Source organism: Pinus tabuliformis, chromosome Q, assembly GCF_031772625.1.
Source record: "Pinus tabuliformis cultivar Carrire ecotype Pingquan chromosome Q, CPIR1, whole genome shotgun sequence".
NCBI lineage: Eukaryota > Viridiplantae > Streptophyta > Pinopsida > Pinales > Pinaceae > Pinus > Pinus tabuliformis.
Window position 1 is genome coordinate 111,258,670 of NC_142296.1, and position 24,354 is coordinate 111,283,023.

Consider the following 24,354-nt stretch of genomic DNA (forward strand, 5'->3'; position numbering starts at 1 on the left):
AAGGATGAAAATGAAGATTAAGGAGAATGTCACTTTTACTTTAAGAATTTAACATTACCATGAAATTTGAATAGCATATCAATACTAGGAGAGGGGAATGAACTCCAAATAGCACTTAACCAATTTAGAAAACACCTTGGAGTCCCCAACAATCAGCTAAATGTTAAAAAGTTAAAAAAAAATAGAAAAATCGTTTTTTTTTTGGGTGACTGGCTGGATTTAATGACTCGGTCGAGTAGATGCGGAAACGGCTAGGTTGACCGAGTCATGACTGACTCGGCTGAGTCATGCAATAACTCGGCCAAGTCAGTCATGACTTGGCCTCCTGAACTGGTTTTTCTGCCTGGTCATAAAATTCTTCAATGACTCGGATCAACTCGGCCATTTCGGATTCGATTTGACCGAATTTTAAAACAGTGGTAGATTTGCAACTGCAAATCTCTGTGCCTGGATCTACTTTGCGAAATCATTGATTTGTTCACTAGAATCCTCTCTCCGACAAATCCATTTACTGCTTGAACAAATACTGCAGCAAATTGATTTTTTCTCCACCCTGGATCTGGAAATCGATTTTCCTACCCCAACGATTCGCACTTCCAAGCTAGTCTTCGTAGATTTGGGGAAAGTTCTTCAAATTTCCCTTTGAATCTACACATTCTCTCTTCCTTCGCTTCTAAGCCTTTGATCTAATCCATAATGCTCTGATGCCATGTGAAATTTCCACAAATACACCAAATGGAGTCTAATCTTCTAAATATTAGCAGTTTATTTGTTTACAGCAAATAACGATTAAATCACTAATACATTCTTTACAATAAAAATGTTGCAGAATTAAAATAGGAACTGAGAAATAGATGCACACAAAATAAAAGTGACAGTAATATCTTTGGACTAAACGTCCCAAGAAAAACTCCAAAGGCAAAACCAATGTAGTAGATGAGGGTTTATTTTATTACACGGCAATTTGAGAATTATTACAATTGGATGCCAAACTAGCTATCCTCTGGAAAATAATTTAGAGTCTCCAGATCTCCCCTTCAAAACAACTTGACCTCCTCTGGCCTGCTCGCACCCCACTGTGAAAATTTCTGAATCTAACAAATCAGAAATCCTATTGCAGTAAATTGAGTTGCATTACCTACTTGTGTTCTTCATTTTAACAAGTTATTTTCAGAATTATTCAGAAAATATTTATGCAAATACACTGCAGCCTACACTGATATACAGATTAAGTACTGAAAAATAAATGAGACAACCACACAAAGGACACTTATTTTTGGAGTAAACGTCCCCAGAAAAACCCAGTGTGGGAAAGTCGGTGCAACAAATATGAGGGTTTTATTATTATGCATATTTCTGAATACAACTAGTGTGCCAAATCCGGCTCACCCAATAGAGAATAAACCTGACAAAAGTATCTCTATCCAGAGACATATTTTTGCGGATCCAGCAACCGGATGAACAAACCGCACACGTGACTGCATTGTCCCTAGTGTTGGGAAGCGATGGCTGCTCCCAGTTCTGCGTTGGGATTACGTCACCTCCTCTAGGAGCCGCGTCACCCTCCCGGTGAGCCTTCCCTGCTCAAAAATCGATCTGCTGAATTTATGCCCAATCTGCCTCACAAAAACCCTAGTGCTGTCTCTGCATCACTGCGTCGGCCCTCCAACCTCTGCGTCACCCTCCTGGAGCTGCACTGTCTCTCCTTGGTGCTTCACTGCCTCTCTGTTATGTATTCTCGGCCTTGGACGAAAGTCTCCTTGTCGAACTACCCCTCTCTGCACTAAAAGCTTACTCCGAAATTCTCAGCAAACCATGCCCCAAAATTTTGATCTATCTCAAGTGTTGCTCTCCCTGTGCGTTCTCCAACTAACCTCGAGCCTTCCTTTATACTTTTCTTGTTGAGAAATCAATTGTCATGATCTAATCTCAAATCAACAACTAAGATTAAATTAGACTTTATCCTCGTCACTTAGAAGCTTCTCACCCATATTTACATTAATTCACTTTAATTTCCTAAGTTTTAGCTTAGGCACCATTAAAAATAATTAATTATTTGAATAACATGCACTCTAGATGGAATTTCTCCAAACGATTTTTGGGTCTTGGAGATCTCATGTGTTCTAGCCCCTCTACAAAATTTCGGAGCTAGAGCACATCCGATGCTATTGGCAGCTTGCAGTGTTGCCTGAAGTACACATTGTAACCTCTGGATCCACTCGCACTGCCTGGAAACTGGCTCAAACTGAGTCATCCTACCTCCTTCTGTCACTAGAAACCACTCACTCAACCTTTCGAAATTACAACCTCCTTTAGCTATTGATCTGTGGCTCTTCTGGCAACTCGCATTAGGGTATTTGGCTATTCGCATTGCCTGTACAACCTCCTTTGTAGATGTATTCGGCCTCCCTTTTCTTGCCACTCTGGTAATGGAAAGACACTAGGAATCTCTCTGGAATCCTGCTCCCAAATTTACTATTGCTCCCTATCTCTAATGCTCTCCCTCTGGCTCGAATTGTGCCTTTGTTGAAGACTGCAAACTGGGTAGCTTGATCTGCCTTTTCACAATGATCACTCCAATGCTATCTCCAAGCCCTTCGACTTGCTCTTATAATCTCTCGTTGGAGTCTTGACAACCACGATTTAATCTCCATCGATGGCTAAGATCAATTAGACCATCAATAGAAGTCTCTAGAGTAATCTCGAACATCCTTAATTAATTATGGCAAATTAATCTATTTAAGGTGTTTCCCAAGCTTATCTCACAAAACCTTTTTTGGGTTTTGGAGATCTAGTGTTCCTTAGCCTCTTAGCATCATTTGAGGCTAGAACACCTATTCGATGCTACACAAAATAACGGTACTAACTTAATAATTTATTTGTCTTCTATAATTATTATTTCATCAAATAACAAATAAACCACACTACAATTCTTCACTAACTAAAATTACTTTGTCGAAATAAAATAGGAATTGAGAAATATGCACACACACAATAAATATGACATTGTTATTTTTGGACAATAGTCCATAAAACCCCAAAGCGAAAATTGGTGCAACAGATAAGGGTTTATTTTATTATGCAGCAATTTGAGAAAATAATTACCACTGGTTGCCCAACTGGAAAACCTCTGGCAATACATTAGCAAAATATAATGGAGAACCAAGATCTCCTTTGCAATCAACTCAGCCTGCTCGCCCCACACACTGGCAATTGTTGATTTGGGGTAGCATCGGACGTGCTCTAGCCACGAAAATTGGTGGAGAGGCTAAAGCACATGAGGTCTCCAAGACCCGGAAATGGTTTGGGCAGATTCTAACTGGTTTGGGAGATATTAAAATAATTAATATTTTTAATGGAGTTCCTAAGTCTAAACTTAAGAAAAATAAAATATTAATGGGTATTAATATAAAACTGGGTTATTAGAATAGTCCAAAAGTCATGGATCAAGCCAAATCTAATCTTAGCCATTGATTAGAGATTTAATCTCAGTCGTTGATGGACCAACGAGAAAAGTATAATAGGAGGTTTGAGGGTCAGTTGTAGAACACACCAAGAGAGATCAAGAACTCGATTTTTTGGGCAGGGTTTGCTGAGGAAATTGAGTGAAGTGATCTGAGTTGCAGTTGAGGGCAGTGAATATATAGCAGAGAGGCAGAGTTAGTACCGAGAGGATCAACGCAAAAGCTGGGAGAGGCTGACGCAAGGCCAAGAGGCGGTGCTGGGAGATTTTTTGTGGGACAAAGTAGGAACTAGAGAGTCGGATAGGGTCCCTATCAGAGTGACGTAGAGCAGCAGAAGCTACATTGTTGTTGTGGGATTGTTCATCTAGTGATTTAGCCGGAATATCTGTCTCTGACTGAGAGATACTACTGCCGAGGGCATTCTTTGTTGGGTGAGGCATTTCTGGCACCCAGGTTGTATCTGAAACTGCATAATAATAAAACCCTCTGAATAGCTACACTGGTTTTCCCGCATTGGGTTTTTCCAAGGACATTAGTCCAAAAACAACGGTGTCACTTGTGTGCTTGTTTACTTTCAATTGATGATCTGTATGTGTTCATACTGTACTTATATTTACTTTCAGTATTTACATGGTAAATAACTTGTTAAGTATTAAAACAAGTAGGAATAAATAAATCAGATAGTACAAGAAGAATTTCTAACCGGTTAAACTTAGAAATTCCAACATGGTATCAGAGCGTGGTTGTACATCACAGGATAACTGAAGGCATCAGCCGAGCAGAGCAACAACAGCAAAAATAGCTATCTCGAGTGACAGAATTTGTTCCTAGTAGAAAGCAAAAAGGAAGGGATGATGCAGAGAGCCTGCGTCATCAGTTCGAGCCAGGAGGAGGATCAACGTTGAGGTAGAGAGGAGCAGACTTGACCTGCGCAGTGCCCGATCATCTTTCTCAGTCAGGAAGGATCGACGCTGTGGCCAAGAGGTGCAGATTTTGCTGGTGTCGGGATTGCGCAGAGCCTAAAGGCTTAGACCTTCAAATTGGTGAGGCATAGGAGGCTGTGGGTGAGTTGCCGATCATAGTTGGTGGGGTACTATGGTCAGAACAATACCTAACAGGGCAAGACCAAGGAGGAGGGAGTTGTTGCCGAGGATTTCTAGCCAAGAAATCCAGATCAGTGGTGTAGTTGCACAAACGATCGGAGTGGGGCATCTCGACATTGGTAGAGGGGTTTCCAGAAGGGAAATTGAGGCTCAACAAGAGTCGATTAGAGGACTTCTAGGAGGGAAGCAGATAGACTTGAAAGAGTTGAAAGAGGAGAAGCAAAATGGCAGTGAATGGGCTGAGAGATCAGGATAGACTGGACGGAGCTACCAACTTTGTAGTCTGGAAGGCAAGGATCTTGTCCATTCTAGATAGGTATCATGTCAAGCACTTCGCCTTGAAAACGATAGTGATCTCAGTTGACTCGGCTGAAAATGAGAAGTATGAAGAGGCAACAGCCAGGGCTAAGTGCATCATCCTTGACAGGGTCAAGGATCATGTGGTACCACATATTGCCGAGAATGGTATGAAAAATGAAATGTGGGTTTGATCCAGGTGGATCTTGGTGGCCACCTGCCAAGTCCACCTGGACCCCCACCATTGTTTTTCTTAGCATTTTCAGTTTCCTTAATTGTAGCACAACTTACTATTTTTAGCAGTTTTTTGGGTCCTGAACTTACGAAGCCGTTTTGAGGCCCTAAATGACGTTTTTTGGGAAATCTGGGGCAACATAGGTCCATGGACCGATGTTGCCTCCCAAAGTGGTAGTGCTCGGATAGATCTTTCTAACGAGCTATTGTACGCGTCAAACGGAGATTGTATGCCAAAGTTACGACCCCAGGAATTTGATGTACCAATTTACCCAAATGGGGCCCATAGTTTGGCGTTTCATCTTCTAGGGTTAGGTTTTGGAATGTTAAGGGTTTTCCATTGTTTCTCAACAATAAATAGGCCTTCAAGCCTCATTGTAAGACAGTTCAGAGGCATGTAGCCACCACATCTCTTCTCAAAGATAAGCTACCATCGCCCTAGCTGGTTTATTACCATGCTTAGTGGAATGAAGGCCTGACATGTAATCCATGGAGATGGATTCCCAAGGTCGACTATGGGTAGGCAACGGGGTATAGAGGCCTTGCTTCTTGATGGTTGGTTTGGCAATGGCACAGGCAGTACATGATCTGATGTACTTCCCGACATCCTGTCGAAGATTTGGCCAAAGATATATTTTTGCAGTACTGCCACTGTTTTCTCAACCCCGAAATGCCCAGCAGCCCGACTGTACGGCACCAGTGCTCGCATTACCAGATTTACAACAACCATTTGAGGTCGAGACAGATGCCTTTGACTATGATATTGGGGCAGTCCTTACTCAACACGGGCATCCAGTGGCATATCACAGCGAAACACTTTCAGACACAGCCCGAAAGTATCCCACTTATGATAAAGAGATGTATTCCATTGTGCAGGCCTGCCGACAATGGAAGCATTACATTTTGGGGAAGGAAACAGTCATCCACACAGACCACCGACCCCTGCAGTTCATACAGACCCAAGGGAAATTGCAGAATGATCGCCATCAAAAGTGGTCTACATATCTGCAACAGTTCCATTTGAATATCAAGTATAAGAAGGGTAGCACCAATAATGTTGCAGATTGCTTCAGTAGACCACCAATCATGGCGTTAACCACTGTGCTCAACTCTTGTGGGCACAAAACTTCTGATTGGCCACTTCTCTATAAAAGCGACCCAGAATTTGGCCACACATACCAGACACTCTTGGGGGGTAGGCATGTTCCAGATTTTCACCTCCAAGATGCCCTGTTATGCCACTTGGGTCACCTTTGTGTTCCTTCAAGCGAGCGTGCCAAGATGATTTGGGAAGCACACTACAGTCGGGCTGCTGGGCATTTCGGGGTTGAGAAAACGGTGGCAGTACTGCAAAAATATTTCTATTGGCCAAATCTTCGACAGGATGTCGGGAAGTACATCAGATCATGTACTGCCTGTGCCATTGCCAAACCAACCATCAAGAAGCAAGGCCTCTATACCCCGTTGCCTACCCCTAGTCGACCTTGGGAATCCACCTCCATGGATTACATGTCAGGCCTTCCTTCCACTAAGCATGGAAATAAACCAGCTAGGGCGATGGTAGCTTATCTCTGAGAAGAGATGTGGTGGCTACATGCCTCTGAACTGTCTTACAATGAGGCTCGAAGGCCTATTTATTGTTGAGAAACAATGGAAAACCCTTAACATTCCAAAACCTAACCCTAGAAGATGAAACACCAAACTATGGGCTCCGTTTGGGTAAATTGGTACATCAACTACCCGGGGTCGTAACTTTGGCATACAATCTCCGTTTGACGCATACAATAGCTCGTTAGAAAGATCTATCCGAGCACTACCACTTTGGGAGGCAACATCGGTCCATGGACCCATGTTGCGCCAGATTTCCCAAAAAACGTCGTTTAGGGCCTCAAAACGGCTCCGGAAGTTCAGGACCCGAAAAACTACTAAAAATAGTAAGTTGTGCTACAATTAAGGAAACTGAAAATGCTGAGAAAAACAATGGTGGGGGTCCAGGTGGACTTGGCAGGTGGCCACCAAGATCCACCTGGATCATTCCTCCCCCCTTAGGAAGTAATGGTCCCCATTGCGTTGAGTTCCTGCATGAGATGAGGAAACTTTTGCTGAACTTGGTCCTTGGTGAGCCACTTGCCCTGGTGAAGGAGTTGGCCTGCTTTGACAACTCGATACAATTGGATATTCTGTTGGCGAGTGTTCTTGATCTGTGTGTCCATGATCCGATCAGTTGCAGCCTGTTCCATGCAATCTGGATTTAATTCTGTGGGTGTGAGCTATTCTGCAATGTCGGATGTGTCTAGCAATGGTGGAAAGTATGGCCGAAGGCGGTCCACATTGAACACTGGGTGTAGGCCAAGGAATGGGGGAATGCTGAGCTCAAATGAATTGTCCCCCACAGCCTTAGTAATGGTGTAAGGACCATATCGGAGTGGTCTCAGTTTCCGATAGGCTCCAGTAAGGCGTTCCTTTTGCAAATGCAACCAGACTTTGTCGCCCACCTGAAACTTGTGTGGCACCCGATGTTGATCATGTCACTGCTTGTACTTGGCATTTGATTTCTCCAGAATGTCATGGACCTGTTGGCGAATATGTTGGATGTGCTCAATGAAGCTGGTTGCCTTATCTGTTTCGGACTGGACATGAGCCGAATCTGTGTGAGTAGCTGCAAGTGGCATGGCCACATCAATGGGGCATAGTGGTTGGAATCCCAAGCCCACCTGAAAAGGGCTGTGGCCAGTCGAGCTGTGAAGAGCTCGGTTGTAGCTGTGCTGAACATAGGGGAGGCTCTCATCCCATGTGCGTGGATGCTTTGAGTTGTACATGCGCAGAATGTGTACAATCATCCGATTGACAACCTCTGTCTGGCCATCAGTTTGAGGATGGAAGGCTGTGGACTTAGTGAGTTTAGAGGCATGTAGCCACCAGATCTCTTCTCAGAGATAAGCTACCATCGCCCTAGCTGGTTTATTTCCATTACTGTTTGTAAGCATATTTCGGTATTTTACATTAATGAAGTGAAGTATTATTTCCGCTGCATATCTATGTTTATGGTTATCTCTATGTTTTATTGCGTTCCTGTTTAAATCCGGATCAGGGATGCCCTGAAGAAGTTGTATCAGCATACTTCTGTGCAGAGGAAGATGCTTATAGAAAATCAGCTGCAGTCATATCAGATACAAAGGGGAGAGCAGATAGATATCTTCCTCAAGCAATTGACAGAGATCTGGGACTAGATGACTTTCATAGGGGCCACGCCGGATGAGGAGATGTCGGTGAGGACTGCACTGAACGCAGTCTTAGAGGACTGGGAGGTATTTGTCCAGAGCTTACTGTGCAGGTCGAACCTTCCAGATTGGGAGGAATTATGAGCGACTCTTTGTCAAGAAGAGATCAGATGACTAACCAAGGCAGGGAGTAGCAGTAAGGGGGTCAAAATCAAGAAAGAGGAAGAGGAGGATGCTACTCTAGCATCTGCGAGAAAGCAGGAGAAACAAAAGAAGAATGACCTCTCCAAGGTCAAGTGCTTCCACTATGGGGAACTGGGTCATTATACGAACCAGTGTCCAAGGAAGAAAAGCAAGGGAGAGGCTTCTGAGACCAAGGCAGCGCCAGGGAGGGCAAAGAAAGAAGTGGAGACAAATGATGACTGTGCCATGAGTGCTCATGCACCACTTGAGAGGAAGTGGGGAGGCATGGAGCTGTAGTCAGACTAACTACAGGCGATGAGGGGCAAGATCCTTGAGGTACCCAACCTCTTGGATTATACCTTGCCACGGGCGCCTCGAAGAGGAGTAGTAGGATTGGCAGATGTTAGCAGAGATAGATGCGGATGGAGCAAAAGAGGGTGCTACAGTGCAGGATTCTCGGGACAGTATGAGGCAACAGTGTGAGATGCATAGATTTGTTGCAGCAGCGTAGAGGTCAGTAGAGGGAGCACATGTCAACGATAGAGGGAGCTTCAGCATCGGGAGTGTTTCTAGCCTAACAGAGATGTCAGAGTTGGAAGGATCAATTACTTACTTCTTAGTAATTGAGTTGCAATGCAGCGGTTAGCAGTGGCAGTGCTATGGGCAGCACAATGCAACATGATGAGAGGGGATGCAATGCAGATGCAGTGGCAGGGCCATGGGCAGTAGCACGGATGCAGAGGGGGCTATCGTACAGATGCAACAGTGACAGTGGCAGGGCCATGGGTAGTAGTATAGGATGCAATAGTGTAGAGGATGTTGGGCAAGGAGGCCTAGCATCAGCACAGACTCACAGAGACTGATGCTGGATGATCAGGGTGATACTTAGTGAGGAGTATTACTAGAGCATAGTCCTCGCTAAGAGGTAGTGTTGATTTGGGGTAGCATCGGATATGCTCTAGCCACGAAAATTAGTGGAGAGGCTAAAGCACATGAGATTTCTAAGACCTAGAAATGGTTTGGGCAGATTCTAACTGGTTTGGGAGATATTAAAATAATTAATATTTTTATTGGAGTTCCTAAGTCGAAACTTAGGAAAAATAAAATATTAATGGGTATTAATATAAAACTTGGTTAGAATGGTCCAAAAGTCATGGATCAAGCCAAATCTAATCTTAGCCGTTGATTAGAGATTTAATCTCGGCCATTGATGGACCAACAAGAAAAGTATAAGAGGAGGCTTGAGGGTCAGTTGGAGAACACACCAAGAGAGACCAAGAACTCGATTTTATGGGGGCAAGGTTTGCTGAGGAAATTGAGTGAAGTGATCTGAGTTGTAGGTGAGGGGCAGTGAATACATAGTAGAGAGGCAAAGTTAGTACTGGGAGGATCAGCGCAGAAGTCGGGAGAGGCTGTCGTAGGGCCTAGAGTTAAATTATGGTATGTTCTATGCTTATAACAGTTTACTTCTTTTTCTTATTACATTCCACCGATTAGCAATCACATGTACATAAAGTAAAGTGCAGATAGAACATTAAACGATTGACAGAAAACAAGCCAAGACAAGAGACACAAGATGTGGTGGCTAGCCAGGGACAAACCCCACAATGTGTGGGGAAACCCTTTGATCAAATCTTCTTTTATCTTCAATAATTCAGCAGAGAGAAATAGTACAATAAATCTGATTCATATCAGCAGTAGCAAACCCTAGATCGGTAGCATCAGCATTAGCGGCTTTATTATCAAACTAGGGCAGACCATATCTCACAAACCCACAGTTGGATTAACTTCATTCCACCAACAAAAGTTTCGGCTTCCAGAGGAGGTTCAGATGAACCTACAACGCAGTTCAGATGAGGAGATCTTCTCGGCCACGCAAGTCAATCTTTACTTCTGTAGTTGCAACTTCAGTTTCAGTAGTTTCTGGCTTCAAACTAGGGCAGTCGATATCTTGCAAACCGTTCGTCGGATTGACTTCATTCCACCACCAAAAGTTGCGGCTTTCAAAGGAGGTTCAGATGAACCTACAGCGCAGTTCCAAAGAGGAGATCTTCTAGGCCACGCAAGTCAATCTTTACTTCTGCAGTTGCAGCTTCAATTTCAGCAGTTTCCGGCTTCAAACTAGGGCAGTCGATATCTTGCAAACCGTTCGTCGGATTGACTTCATTTCACCACCAAAAGTTGCGGCTTTCAAAGGAGGTTCAGATGAACCTACAGCGCAGTTCTAAAGAGGAGATCTTCTAGGCCATGCAAGTCAATCTTTACTTTTGCAGTTGCAGCTTCAAATTCAACAGCTTTCGGCTTCACATGTGTGAGAGAGAGAGACCCATTTCAGCGCAGTAGAGAAGAGACTCATATCTGCGCAGTAGAGAGAGAGAGATGTGATGAGATGAGTGAGTCCAAATGAGGAAAAGTCCTCTTATATTTATACACAACGTTGGTGGGTGAATAGATGCGACTGTTGGGCTTCTGAGCCTACATGAGTTGTAGGTCGGCTTGATAATAATTCCATAATCAAAATAAATTCATATCTCCATGAATACTTATCGAAATCGGATGATCTTTATATCAATCCTACACCTCTCGACGAGAGGAATCTAATAAAAATATTATTAGCCATGAATAAGATGACCCACATGAAGTTTTGCCCTGGTTGCCAATTTTAACACTCCCTCTCAACCATGGAGAACTTCATCTGCAATCTGTCTATCGGTCGTTACTATTCATCCGTCAAATGCACTGCCTTGTACAGCCTGACCCTTGCCTTGCTCTGCTCTATTTTGCCTGTTCTGCTTTGTCTTGTTCTGCCCTGCACTGATCTATACTGTTTTGTTCTGTTCTGCTCTGCTCTTGCATTGTTCTGTTCTACTCTGCTTTTGTCCGAATTATGAAGAAGAAGAAATGATCGAGGATGTATCATACTGACTCAAAGTCAGTGTCAGAGTATGTACCACTGGTCCCAGACCAGTCTCAACCAACCCAAAGTCAGCGTCATAGTGAGTACAAGTCCAATGGTCCCATACCAATATCATCCTCCACTGACTCAAAGTCAGTCTCAGAGTATGTACCACTGATCCCAGACTAGTCTCAACTGACCCGAAGTCAGCGTCATAGTATGGTACAACTCCTACCACTGGTCCCAGACCAGTATCATTGATCCCAGATCAATGGAGGTCATCCTAGCGTAGGGAGTACGGTAGTTACAATGATGCGTCCATCGGTACTACTATGGTCCCTAACTTCATTTCCCTGCTCATTGATGAGATGAGAGGTACTTCCCATGAGTCCCAGACTGCATGGGTAGGATGCCTCGACAGGAGAACTAATCAATCCTGTCCTCACAGGAGAACACATCAATCCTGCTACAATTGCCATGGAGAACACATCAATCCAGGCCTCACAGGAGAACACATCAATCCTGCTACAATTGCCATGGAGAACACATCAATCCAGGCTGCCATGGAGAACACATCAATCCAGGCCTCACAGGAGAACACATCAATCCTGCTACAATCGCCGTGGAGAACACATCAATCCACGCTGCCATGGAGAACACATCAATCCAGGCCTCACAGGAGAACACATCAATCCTGCTACAATCGCTGTGGAGAACACATCAATCCACGCTGCCATGGAGAACACATCAATCCAGGCCTCCCAGGAGAACTAAGCATCCTGCTACACAGGAGAGCGAATCATCCTGTTCCACAAGAGAGCGAATCATCTTGTCCCACAAGAGAGCGAATCATCTTGTTCCAGTGTGCACCACCAGGGGAGGGTGAGTCACCCTGTGGTCATATGTTGCTCCAGTAGGAACCGCAAGCCCCCAGAGCTCCCAGAGCTCAATGTATGCAACATGCAGGACCCTTGTACAAGGGTTTCTTGCCGACTCCAAGTCGTTTGGGAAAATCACAGATTAGATCTTTCCTTGGGGCTTTGACAAGGTGTATCAACCTGTACATCATCTTAATGTGATGGAGCTTCCTTGCTGATCAACTTACCATATCCGAGATGATGTCTATCTGCTGGAGCAATTGACGAATATGGGATTCCTCAATAATCGAATCCCACCTCTGGTTGTTACAGAGAATCACAGTGGTATTCAATGTAAATCCAAACAGCTCACTGAAGAGCTTTCGCAACCATACTGCCTCACACGAGGTTATGCTAGCAACAATATATGCTGCTTCGACGGTGCTTCCTACTCATCCAGGATATCGAAGCAGATCCCAAGGTGAAACAGTAACCGGAAGTGCTCTTACGATCCTCCACATTGCCTGCCCAGTCAGCATCTGTGTATCCAAATAGTCTCACATCTCTGGCAATGTATCTTAACCCATAAGTGATAGTGCCACGAAGATATCTCAGCAGATTCTTGGCACCAATCTAGTGTATGTGGTGGGGTTCAACCATATGCTGGCTCAACGTGTTGACTGCAAAGCATATATCTGGACGGGAGTTCACTAAGAACATTAATGCTCCGACGAGTTGCCGATACTCGGTAACATTTCGTAAAACAGGTCCAGCAGCACTACCGCTTAACTTCTTGAAGTCAAGCTCCATCGGAGTAGTTACAGGCTTGCAGTCCACCATTCCGAATCTTTCCAATATCTTCACCACATATTTTCCTTGAGATAGGAAAATTTCTCCTGGCTTTTGCCACACTTCAAGTCCTAGGAAGTAGTGCATCAGTCCTAGGTCTTTCATTTCAAATTCAGAGGCCAGTTCCCTCTTACATTTGTGAATGAGAGGGTCTGCACCTGTTAGAAAGAGGTCATCCACATACAACACCAGTATGAGAGGCTTGTCATCTTCAACCTTAAAGTAAAGGTTAGGATCGGCTTCACTCCTAGTGAATCCCAGCTTCATCAAGTAGCTATCGATCCTCTCATACCATGCTCGGGGTGCTTGCTTCAGCCCATAGAGAGCTTTCTTCAACGTGCATACATGAGATTTTCGATCATAAATCTCAAATCCTTCGGGTTGCTCCACGTAGACCTCTTCTTTGATCGAGCCGTGCAAGAACGCAGTCTTGACATCCATCTGATGTAGGTTCCATCCTTGTGAAGCGGCAAGGGCTATGATCGAGCGGATGGTCGTATATCTGGCAACAGGTGCAAATATTTTATCATAGTCTATACCTTCCTTTTGGGAGAAACCTCGAGCAACAAAACGAGCCTTATACTTTTCCGTGCTTCCATCTGCTGCATGCTTTATCTTGTAAAGCCATTTTGAAGTAACAATTGTCTTGTCCAGGGTCTGGGAACTACTTCCCAGACATCATTCTCCATAATAGACTCATATTATATGGTCATAGCATCCTTCCATGATTAATGCTTGATGACATCTGAGAATGATGAAGGTTCATTTTGTATGATCGTGCTCATGATGGTCAGGTATCCCTGATACCTGTTAAGTTTCTTACTTTGATGGAAGGTTCCTCAGGGTGCAGCATGTCCTTCAGCATCATCAAGTATCCCCCTAAGCCATGAAGGGCTCTTCCTAGAAGAGGAAGGCTCATGTGGATGAGGATCAATCGGATCCATGGGTTCTTCTACATCAGGCATTGATTCATCATCCTTTTCTTTCGGTTCCCTGGTGTCGGCTTCTTGAGAGCTACTCAAAGTCAGCAGATTGTCCACCTTGCTAAGAGCCATATCTTTGTCAAAGGTGACATCATGACTAATCACGAATTCCCTTTGACCGGTGGTGAACATTTCTTCAGGAGTTTAGGAACCCAATGCTTGATGAGGGCATCGATTTTGTACATATACGGCGATGATTGTAGTTTCAACCCATAGAAACTTTGGAAGTCTTTGATCATGTAGCATGGCCCGGACAGCTTCCATCATCGTGTGGTTCTTCCTTCCCACCACACCATTCTACTCAGGAGTATGTGGTGTAGTAGTCTCCCTCTTAATGCCAACCTCAGGTATGCCTGAGTAAACCAATTGTAATATATCGGAGGTCTTGCTTTGGCTTGAGGGGAATGGTCCCCTTTTGAGCTTTCCTTTGGCACATCCCGGACATACACCTTCTTTCTCTACTTGGAATTCGGGCATCCCTGTTACCAACTATCTTAACATCGGGTAGAGCTTTGTAATGAAGGTGGGCAAACCTCCGATGCCAAAGTTCGGACTAAAGAGTTGTATCACAAGACATGACACCTAGCGGACTTCCATCGACCTGATATAATGAATCAACACTAAACCCAAGAGTAAAGGCATCTTTAACATTATTTTTCCATATACATACCTTGCCATTGCTGAAGGTTACCTTGTAGCCTCTGTCTTCCATTGCCAAGATGGACACTAGGTTCCTTTTGAGGTCAGGTGCATTTAGTACATCCTGGACTTTCTAGCCTTCTTGAATGGTTGTCCTCTTCCTCGATCTCCAGCTCTCCTCTTACCTTTGCTGTTGAATTTGTCATTCCTTTGATTGCCATCAGAGGGATTTCGAGTTGCACCACTGCATACTGTACCATGCTTCTCTAATCATGATTATCATCATGCTGCCCATGTCCATGATTTTATCCATCATAATGCTGCTCAAACTAGTGTGCATCATCATCATGCTATCCTATATGTCCATGATCTCATGTTGCCCTTTATGTCCATGATCTCATTCATCATGATGCTCATGATCTCATACATAGTGACTTGCTTTATCGCAAATGTAACATCGTCATTTTCTTCTAGCCTTAGGTCCAGCCTTTCCTTTTGATTTAGTCCCGGAATTATTTCTTTTCTTTGCATGAGAAGAAAAGGCAGCAGGAGGACCTTTAGGCATGGGCATTTCTTGCACTTCTACCCTTGTTTGTTCTTGAATGCATCTAGCCATTAATTCCTCGAAACTAGGAATTACATTATTGTTCAGAAGAGTAGTCTTGAACACATACCATTCAGATGGTAATCCTCCGAGAGTTGTGAGTGCCATTTCTCTGTCAGTAATGGTTTCCCCAATAGATAGGAGATCGTTCTTGATCTCGGTGTTTCTTAAGAAGTATGCTTGCATACTTTCATCTTTACCCTTCTTGATTTCCTTCAACTTATTTCTAAGAAACAAAACTTGATTTGCATCATTAACTTTAAATAAACTCACCAGTCTGTCGTAGAATTCCTTGGAGGTGTCTAGATCAGAGATGTAGGCCACCAAGCGCTTGTCGATAGAGTCTCGGATGATCTTCTTTGTTTTGACTTCTCCATTTTTCCATTTGTTCCAGGCAGCAGCAGATGCATTTGATGAAGGCTCAACAATATTGCCTCTTACATGGTCCAACACTCCTTGATCTTCAAGGGTTAGATCGATAGACATCTTCCATCCGTGATAGTCAGCTTTCTCACGGAGCTTTTCTTCGACAGGAAAGAGTGTTGAGGACACCATAGTTCTTTTAGGATAGCCTTGCCAATCTTCTCTTCAATGATTGCTCTTGCTCTTGCTCGGGCTTTGTCTTCACCTCAGCTCTGATACCATGTTAAATTATGGTATGTTCTATGCTTATAACAGTTTACTTCTTTTTCTTATTATATTCCACCGATTAGCAATCACATGTACATAAAGTAAAGTGTAGATAGAACATTAAACGATCGACAGAAAACAAGCCAAGACAAGAGACACAAGATGTGGCGGCTAGCCAGGGACAAACCCCACAATGTGTGGGGAAACCCTTTGATCAAATCTTCTTTTATCTTCAATAATTCAGCAGAGAGAAATAGTACAATAAATCTAATTCATATCAGCAGTAGCAAACCCTAGATCAGTAGCATCAGCATTAGCGGCTTCATTATCAAACTAGGGCAGACCATATCTCACAAACCGACAGTCGGATTGACTTCATTCCACCACCAAAAGTTTCGGCTTCCAGAGGAGGTTCAGATGAACCTACAGCGCAGTTCAGATGAGGAGATCTTCTAGGCCATGCAAGTCAATCTTTACTTCTGCAGTTGCAGCTTCAGTTTCAACAGTTTCTGGCTTCAAACTAGGGCAGTCGATATCTTGCAAACCGTTCGTCGGATTGACTTCATTCCACCACCAAAAGTTGCGGCTTTCAAAGGAGGTTCAGATGAACCTACAGCGCAGTTCCAAAGAGGAGATCTTCTAGGCCACACAAGTCAATCTTTACTTTTGCAGTTGCAGCTTCAATTTCAGCAGTTTCCGGCTTCAAACTAGGGCAGTCGATATCTTGCAAACCGTTCGTCGGATTGACTTCATTCCACCACCAAAAGTTGCGGCTTTCAAAGGAGGTTCAGATGAACCTACAACGCAGTTCTAAAGAGGAGATCTTCTAGGCCACGCAAGTCAATCTTTACTTCTTCAGTTGCAGCTTCAAATTCAACAGCTTCCGACTTCACATGTGTGAGAGAGAGAAACCCATTTCAGCGCAGTAGAGAAGAGACTCATATCTGCGCAGTAGAGAGAGAGAGATGTGATGAGATAAGTGAGTCCAAATGAGGAAAAGTCCTCTTATATTTATACACAACATTGGTGGGTGAATAGATGCGACTGTTGGGCTTCTGAGCCTACATGAGTTGTAGGTCGGATTGATAATAATTCCATAATCAAAATAAATTCATATCTCCATGAATACTTATCGGAATCGGATGATCGTTATATCAATCCTACACCTCTCGACAAGAGGAATCTAATAAAAATATTATTAGCCATGAATAAGATGACCCACATGAAGTTTTTCCCTGGTTGCCAATTTTAACACAACGCTAGGAGATTTTTCATGGGACAGAATGGGAGTTGGAGAGCTGGATAGGGTCCCTATCAAAGTGTTACAGAGCAACAGAAGTTGCATTGTTGCTATGGGATCGTTCATCTGGTGATTTAGTCGGAATATCTGTCTTTGACTGAGAGGTACTACTGTCAAGGGCATTCTCTGTTGGGTGAGGCATTTTGGCACCCAGGTTGTATTCTGAAACTGCATAATAATAAAACCTTCTGAATAGATGCACCGGTTTCCCGTATTGGGTTTTTCTGGGGACATTAGTAAAAAAACATTGGTGTCACTTGTGTGCTTGTTTGCTTTTAGTTGATGATTTGTATGTGTTGATACTGTACTTGTATTTATTTTCAATATTTACATGGTAAATAACTTGTTAAGTAATTGAACAAGTAGGAAGAAATAAATTAGATAGTACAGGAAGAATTTCTAATGGGTTAACCTTAGAAATTCCAATAGCAACTCACATTGTTGCCTGAAATGTGCACTGCAAGCTTTGAGTAACTCACACAACCTCGGAAACTGCCTCTAACAGAGACGTCCTACCTCCCTCTGCCTCTGGAATGAATTCAGTGTGCCTTTCAGATACAGTTCTGACAACTAGCAACTGAACTGAACCTCTTCTAGCAACTCACACTACTAGACTAGCTAACTCGCACTTGACAATTCGACCTCCTCTTTTCCTGCCTACAGATACTGGAAAACTAAGGAAACTCTAATTCGAATCTTTGCTCCCTCTCTCTCATACTCTTTCCCTGGCTTGAATTACGCCCTCACTGAATACTATGAACTGCAAAATTCGATCTATAATGCTCACAACCTGTAAACAATGTCTATCTCCAACCCCATCAACTTGCTCTTATAATCTCTCACTAGAGCATCAACGAACAAGATCAAATCATGATTGATGGCTCAGATCATCTTAGCCTCCATCAAGTGAGTTTTTCTGGAAGTCTCCAGAGCAAAATTGATTTCCTCAATTAATACCCATTAATTAATTAATTTTCCTAAGACTTGGGAACTTTTTAATTATCGATCAATTAATTTAATTGAGGGGTTTAAGTGTTTTCTCTCGAAACCTTTTTTGGATTTTGGAGATCTCGTGTTCCTTAGCCTCTTTGACACCTTAGAGACTAGAACACCTGTCCGAGCTACCATATCCGTCAAAATCTAACACTCCCTCTTAGCGAGAAATGTGTTCTCCACTATACCGATACTATTCATCTCTCCTAATTAACAAGTTGTAGCTAGACTGATCTCATGTTGTTGACGTTTGAAATATGTTATACCTCCATTCTTCACATCTCAAACTGATCTGACTCCCTATCACTAGAAATCATTGTGAAGAAATCAATCTAGCAAACATCGTCCACCATGCTACTATGCATACTTTGATTTATCTACCACTAACTGTAGTTGAACCACCCTGTGCTACTCATAATGTTGTCGCCCCTGCGTTGTCATAACGCAGTTGTTATCACTGTACTGTCATGACAACTACTACAATAGTGAGTCTTGATCTCCCTCTGAACAAGAATTGGGAAATCTCTCTTGGGCTAGAAACCCTCTCATGGAGTCTCTCTTTGGCTGGAACTACACCTGCACTTTGCAACAGGCTAATTCGCATTGCCGCCTTAATCACACAAATTTCTTGCAACTGCAACTAGAAACTCAAATTCCACTGATCTATTGAGTCACTGCAATTGTCCCTTGAGTCTTTGACTGCAACTAGCTCTGCGCTATCTACTGAGCATCTGACTATGCCCAATTGGCTCTGCAATTGCCTCTCAAGTATCTAACTACAACTAGTTGTGCATTGTCCCTCAAGATATGATTGCGCCTTGTTGACATCTCAATCCTCCTGCTACTAAATAATTTGGGCTCCCATGGAAAAGGTATTGATCCATGTGAAGAATATACAACAACTAGATCTGAGCTAGACTTCTTGTTGCTCTTCCATGGACCCTGCCAACACTGGATATCTGAAGCATCATACTCCTGCTGCATCTGGAGGTATTGTTGCTACCAATGTGAATTCCTCCAATCTAGAGGTCAACACATTGATCTTTACCTAAGTTGTTGTATGTTGCTCGTTCTTGTACTTCTTCCTCTTTGGACACTAGGTGACACAGTGACCAAATTCACCACACCTGAAGCACTTGACCTTCGACGGGTCTTTCTTCCTCTTCTCTCCTCCTTTTGAGTTTTATCCTTGGCTAGGACCTTTCTTTCCCTTTCCCTTTCCTATAAGGGCTACATTTTCTTCTTCCTTCTCCACCTTCGATCCCTTCCCATTGCTGCCGATAGCACCTTCTGCGAGACTGAGCATTAGCTCCCCTTGAGTGAAGTTACTCAATAAGTGTTCCCAATATAATAGCTTATCTCATCCAGTGATTGCTCGAACGAAAGTTTTCCATTCCTTGGTAAACCTGTTTAATGTTGTTTGCACCAATTCATTATCTGTCGGTTTCTCTCCAATAGCTGCAAGTTCATTTTTGACTTCCTGAATCCTAGTGAGGTAGGAAGTAACACTCTCGCCCTTCTACATCTTGGTCATTCTCGACATCTTCATTAGAATCACTTTTCAATTCTCATACGGATCCTGGTACAAATTCACAACGGCATCCCACATGTTCTTTGTTGTATTCTTATCTGCAATACGAGGACAATGTGATCCTGAACCTCGTCTAGGACCATCCTCTTTTCTTTGGCCATATCCTTCTTGTACTCATGAAACTGGATAGGATTTGTCAGTTCAACAACTACAGTTGTCACGAACTCCTTCAGACCATGCTCATCCAATAGGAATTGCATCCTGGCCTTCTAGATGCCAAAGTTTGAGGCTCCGTCAAGTCTATCCTGATCTCTGAGCCTTGATGCAACCATCTCTAGGAAACTGAAACAATTGGAGAACTATATGCTGGAAAGCTCCTCCTTCTGGCAACTCACCCTGCCTTCTCTGTGCTACACACACTCTCCTTGGAATGTGCCAAGTCTGCGTTTGTACTTGCCTCTAGTGTCCTTCCCGGAACTCGCACTACATGTTGCTTCTACTAGGTAACTCGCTCTACCTCCCGAAAGTCCCCTGGAATCTGGCACAAGCACCACTGACTCTAAAACTCACACTCGCTGGACTAGCCAGTCTGCTACAACCTTCTTTTTGGAAATCACGACCTCCTTCCCTACAATTGGAAAACTGGAAACCCTCTGAGAATTTCAACAAATTCCCTCTGTGTGCTTTTCTCTTCTTGCCTGTGTTGATCTACAATTTGCAAATCTATTGCACTAGATTTGCTTTGTGAACTCACTAATCTACTCACTAGAAACCCTTACCGACAATCCTACTTCCTATTGCTACAGATCTGAGGCATATTGAACTTTTCCTTCACCCTGAAATGGAGATGGATTTCTTCCTCTCTGCTACTCGCACTACCTAGTTGGCCTGCGCAAATCTGGAAATAGTGCTTCAGATTTTCCTCTGAAACCGCATCATCTTCAACGCTCTAATACCATGTGAGAATTCCTTTAACTGCAGCAACAGAGTATTATTCTCCAAACTTAACAGTTTATTTGTCCTCGATAATTATTATTCCGGGAAATAGTGAATAAACCACACTGCAATTCTTCACCAATTAAAGTTAAGTTGTAGAAATAAAATAGGAATTAAGAAATAGATGCACACACAATAAAAATGACACCGTTGTTTTTGGACAATAGTCCCTGGAGAAACCCTTAAGGGAAAACCATTGCAGCAAATGAGGGTTTATTTTATTATGCAGCAATTTGAGAAAATAATTACGACCAGTTGCCCTACTGGAAAATCTTGGGTAAAACATTGGCAAAATATAATGGAGATCCAAGATCCCCTCCGCAAATCAATTCGGCCTCCTCTAGCCTGCTCACACCCCACACTGGCAACTTGCACTACTGCTTGAAATGTGCATTGTTGGCTTTGAGTAACTTGCACAGCCATGGAAACTGCCTCTAATTGAGACATCTTTCCTCCCTTTGTCTCTGGAATGAGTTCACTCTACCTTTCGGACACTGATTCAGCCTCCAAAAACTGAATCAAACCTCTTCCAAAAACTAACACTACTGGACAAGGTAACTCGCACTTCACAAATCGGCCTCTTCCACAGAAAATTTGGCCTCCTCTTTTCCTACCTCTTGATACTAGAAAACTAAGGAAAATCTCTTCCAGATCTATGCTCGCAAACCTTTGTTTCTCTCTCTCCGATGCTCTTCAAGTGACTTTTCCAGAAGTCTCTAGAGCAAAATCGATTTCCTCAATTAATACCCATTAATTAATCAATTTTCTTAAGTTAGACTTAGGAACCTTTTAATCAATGATCAACTAATTTAATTGAGGGGTTTCTAAGTATTTTCTCTCGAAACCTTTTCTGGGTTTTGGAGATCTTGTCTTCCTTGGCCTCTTTGACACCTTAGAGACTAGAACACCTATCCGATGCTACCATATCCATCAAAAACTAACAGGCATCATACCACCATTCTTTATACTTATAGAGCAGGTGCCTCCTCTCTTACACACAACTCTGAAACTTGCCTCATTAAATATTTTTCTGGGCTCTGTGAAGAAATTTGCGAACTGGCTTTGTCCTAAATCTAGTGGAATTTACTTGGGTAAATTTTTGGAGCACCATTCAAACAAAATTTTGCGTATCTTTAGATTGGTGCACATATACATAGAAAGTTGTTTTAGTGAATGTCTTATAGCTGGAGACGCCTCCTTGGTTATTATCTTACACACCAGCAGTGATGTCTATGCTCAAACACCGGATAATTCAAAGTTGGAGCATTGATGGAATCACTAACTCTGATGTTGCATTCTAATTGTTTGACAAAATGTATGCATGAAGACTTTGTATTTGCCTAATAGCTACTTATTACATCTTTTTGTATGCAGGTTTAGAGTTACATTTGTAAGATGGAATCTCCATTATTTCTGTCTGTAATTTCAAGTTGGCTGTATAACACAATTGCTTTTTCTAATTACTTAAAATAGAAAATTTGAAGAATATTCCAGCAGTCGCATAAGTTTTTGTATAGTGTTTGCATTGATAAAGATGAAAATATAACTAGGACAAGGTCTCAGGACATTTCTTTTTAATATTGATCAGTTCTCATTGGAAATTAATTCCATATTTGTAAAATCACCATCAATTCCCTGTTACAATCACATTCACCATCCTAAACCTACCTGAAAACTTGCTCTTTGAAATGTTACATTTGCCATCCACAATTGTTTGAGGTTCTATGTCTGGTTGTATCAGGCTCAGCGTTTGCAAAAAAGAATTATCAAAATTTGAAATTGGACCAGATTTTGATCACTGGGTAATTTTTTTACAGTTCAAGGAAAATATATCTCAATTCTGTTTCAGGTTTATTAGTGTGCCTTCATCCTTTCCTGTTTGAATGCTATGTGTATATTTTGAAAATATGCTAATACTAAAGCTCAGTGGCTCTGTTTCCCTGTTGTTATTACTTGTTCCTTGTGATAATAGCTCCATTTGTATGCTTTATACAATAATCTAAAGATTGGTAACAAATTCATTAGCTTCACCAGAGAGTTACACTTTCATAAAATTGAATCTGTTTGTCCATAAGAAGGAAACTCGAGAACACCATAGCTATATAACGTTGAGCACTTCCAGGCAATTGCTTAAAACTAAATATTGTCCTGGAACACATTCATATACAAACAGAGAAACCAATCCCTTCTACGCCAATTCTTTATTACCCAGAGTACATGAGTATTAATTAGGGAAACCCCCCCTTCAGGTGACTTACAATCATTTGAAAAGAGTGGGGCAGTGGGATCCTAGGTGACAGTGGTTCCCCTTCTAAGTTGTACTCAATTTGTCTGGTGGGTTGGCCTTGCTTATCCTAACAGGACAAATCAAGCGGTAATAGGTGACTTTGGTAGACTGATGATGGATTAGATATAAGTGCTCAAGCAGTGCGATACATCATACTGCCAGGTGTTCGTCAATTGAATAGGAATATTTCTTCAAATTGTAAATAATTTTTTATTTTTCTTGCCCAATTTTACCTTGTATTTGCTATATGAGCTTGCCCTTAATACATTGATTGCAAGGTTGCAGTGTTAGTGCTAAAAATTTTGCTACTAAATGTACAAAAGGGTTCAGAATTAACAGAGAACCTGTGCTCATATGGAAACTAATAAATAAAGCATAAATCAAACAATAATATTTCCTTATTTGAAATTAAAAATGAGAAAATTTGAAGCAAAGTTCGAAAAGCATGAGATATGTGCAATACCTGTGAAAAAACATTGGTAAGGATTTTGAAGTAATTTGTTTTCTCTAATGACATGTATTGATTATCTAAACTTTTGTCCAAAATCTTTCCTGCTTCAATCACTGCTTGTTGGAGATTCAACTCTCTTGAAGCATCTTCAAAACTTAATCTGCTTTTCATGTCATACACAAACCTGCAACACTCAAGTAAAAGTAAGTTAAACAATTACAAAAACAATGTTAATGACCAATTATATTAAAGCTTCTAATCTTTCCTATTTTATGAAGTGAAAACACTTACCCACAAGCTGAGCTGGAGTAATTTAGCCCTCCTGACCGAACCATCCGTACAAGACCAAGGGCATTGCCCATTTCAGAAATGAGGTGTCGAAAATGTTCAAGAGAGGTTAAGCCACCATCTACCAAGGCCATTTTTCTTATATCATTTTTTACAGTTTCTGCTCGTTCATAAGGATATCCATTTGGATTTCCTTTATTTCCCTGTAGAAAAACCATAAAATACGTCAAACTCAAAATACAACCATTAGTTATAATTGCCATTTTACATTTAACCAGGCTCAATGGTACGATACCAAATGACATTAATGCATTTATAGCCATGAATCAACAAACTATTCAATCAACTAGACATAATGATAATATGTATAATACCTGAGTCATAGCTCTACTACAATTGGCAAGCAGATAAAAGAAACAAAACAACCTAACAAATAAATACAAGTGCAGCGTGCATCATCCCTACAATGACAACAGAAATGGAAAATGAACAATAAAAAAAAATAAGCAAGAGACAATGAGGGCACTGGCACATACACCAGTTGATTG

The 24,354-nt window shown here is 42.2% G+C and overlaps 1 protein-coding gene across 3 annotated transcripts in view; it reads right to left on the minus strand.

The window, feature by feature from the left end:
* The window catches only part of LOC149218477 (uncharacterized), a 500,716-nt gene that overhangs the window by 92,172 nt on the left and 384,190 nt on the right, over positions 1 to 24,354 (minus strand). For all 3 annotated transcript variants that reach the window (XM_089384075.1, XM_089384076.1, XM_089384074.1), the window contains 2 exons: positions 23,810 to 24,009; positions 23,531 to 23,702 (listed from right to left, as the gene is read on the minus strand). In XM_089384075.1, coding sequence (XP_089240201.1) covers positions 23,531 to 23,702; positions 23,810 to 24,009 — 372 coding nt within the window. The remainder of the gene's footprint in view (positions 1 to 23,530; positions 23,703 to 23,809; positions 24,010 to 24,354) is intronic.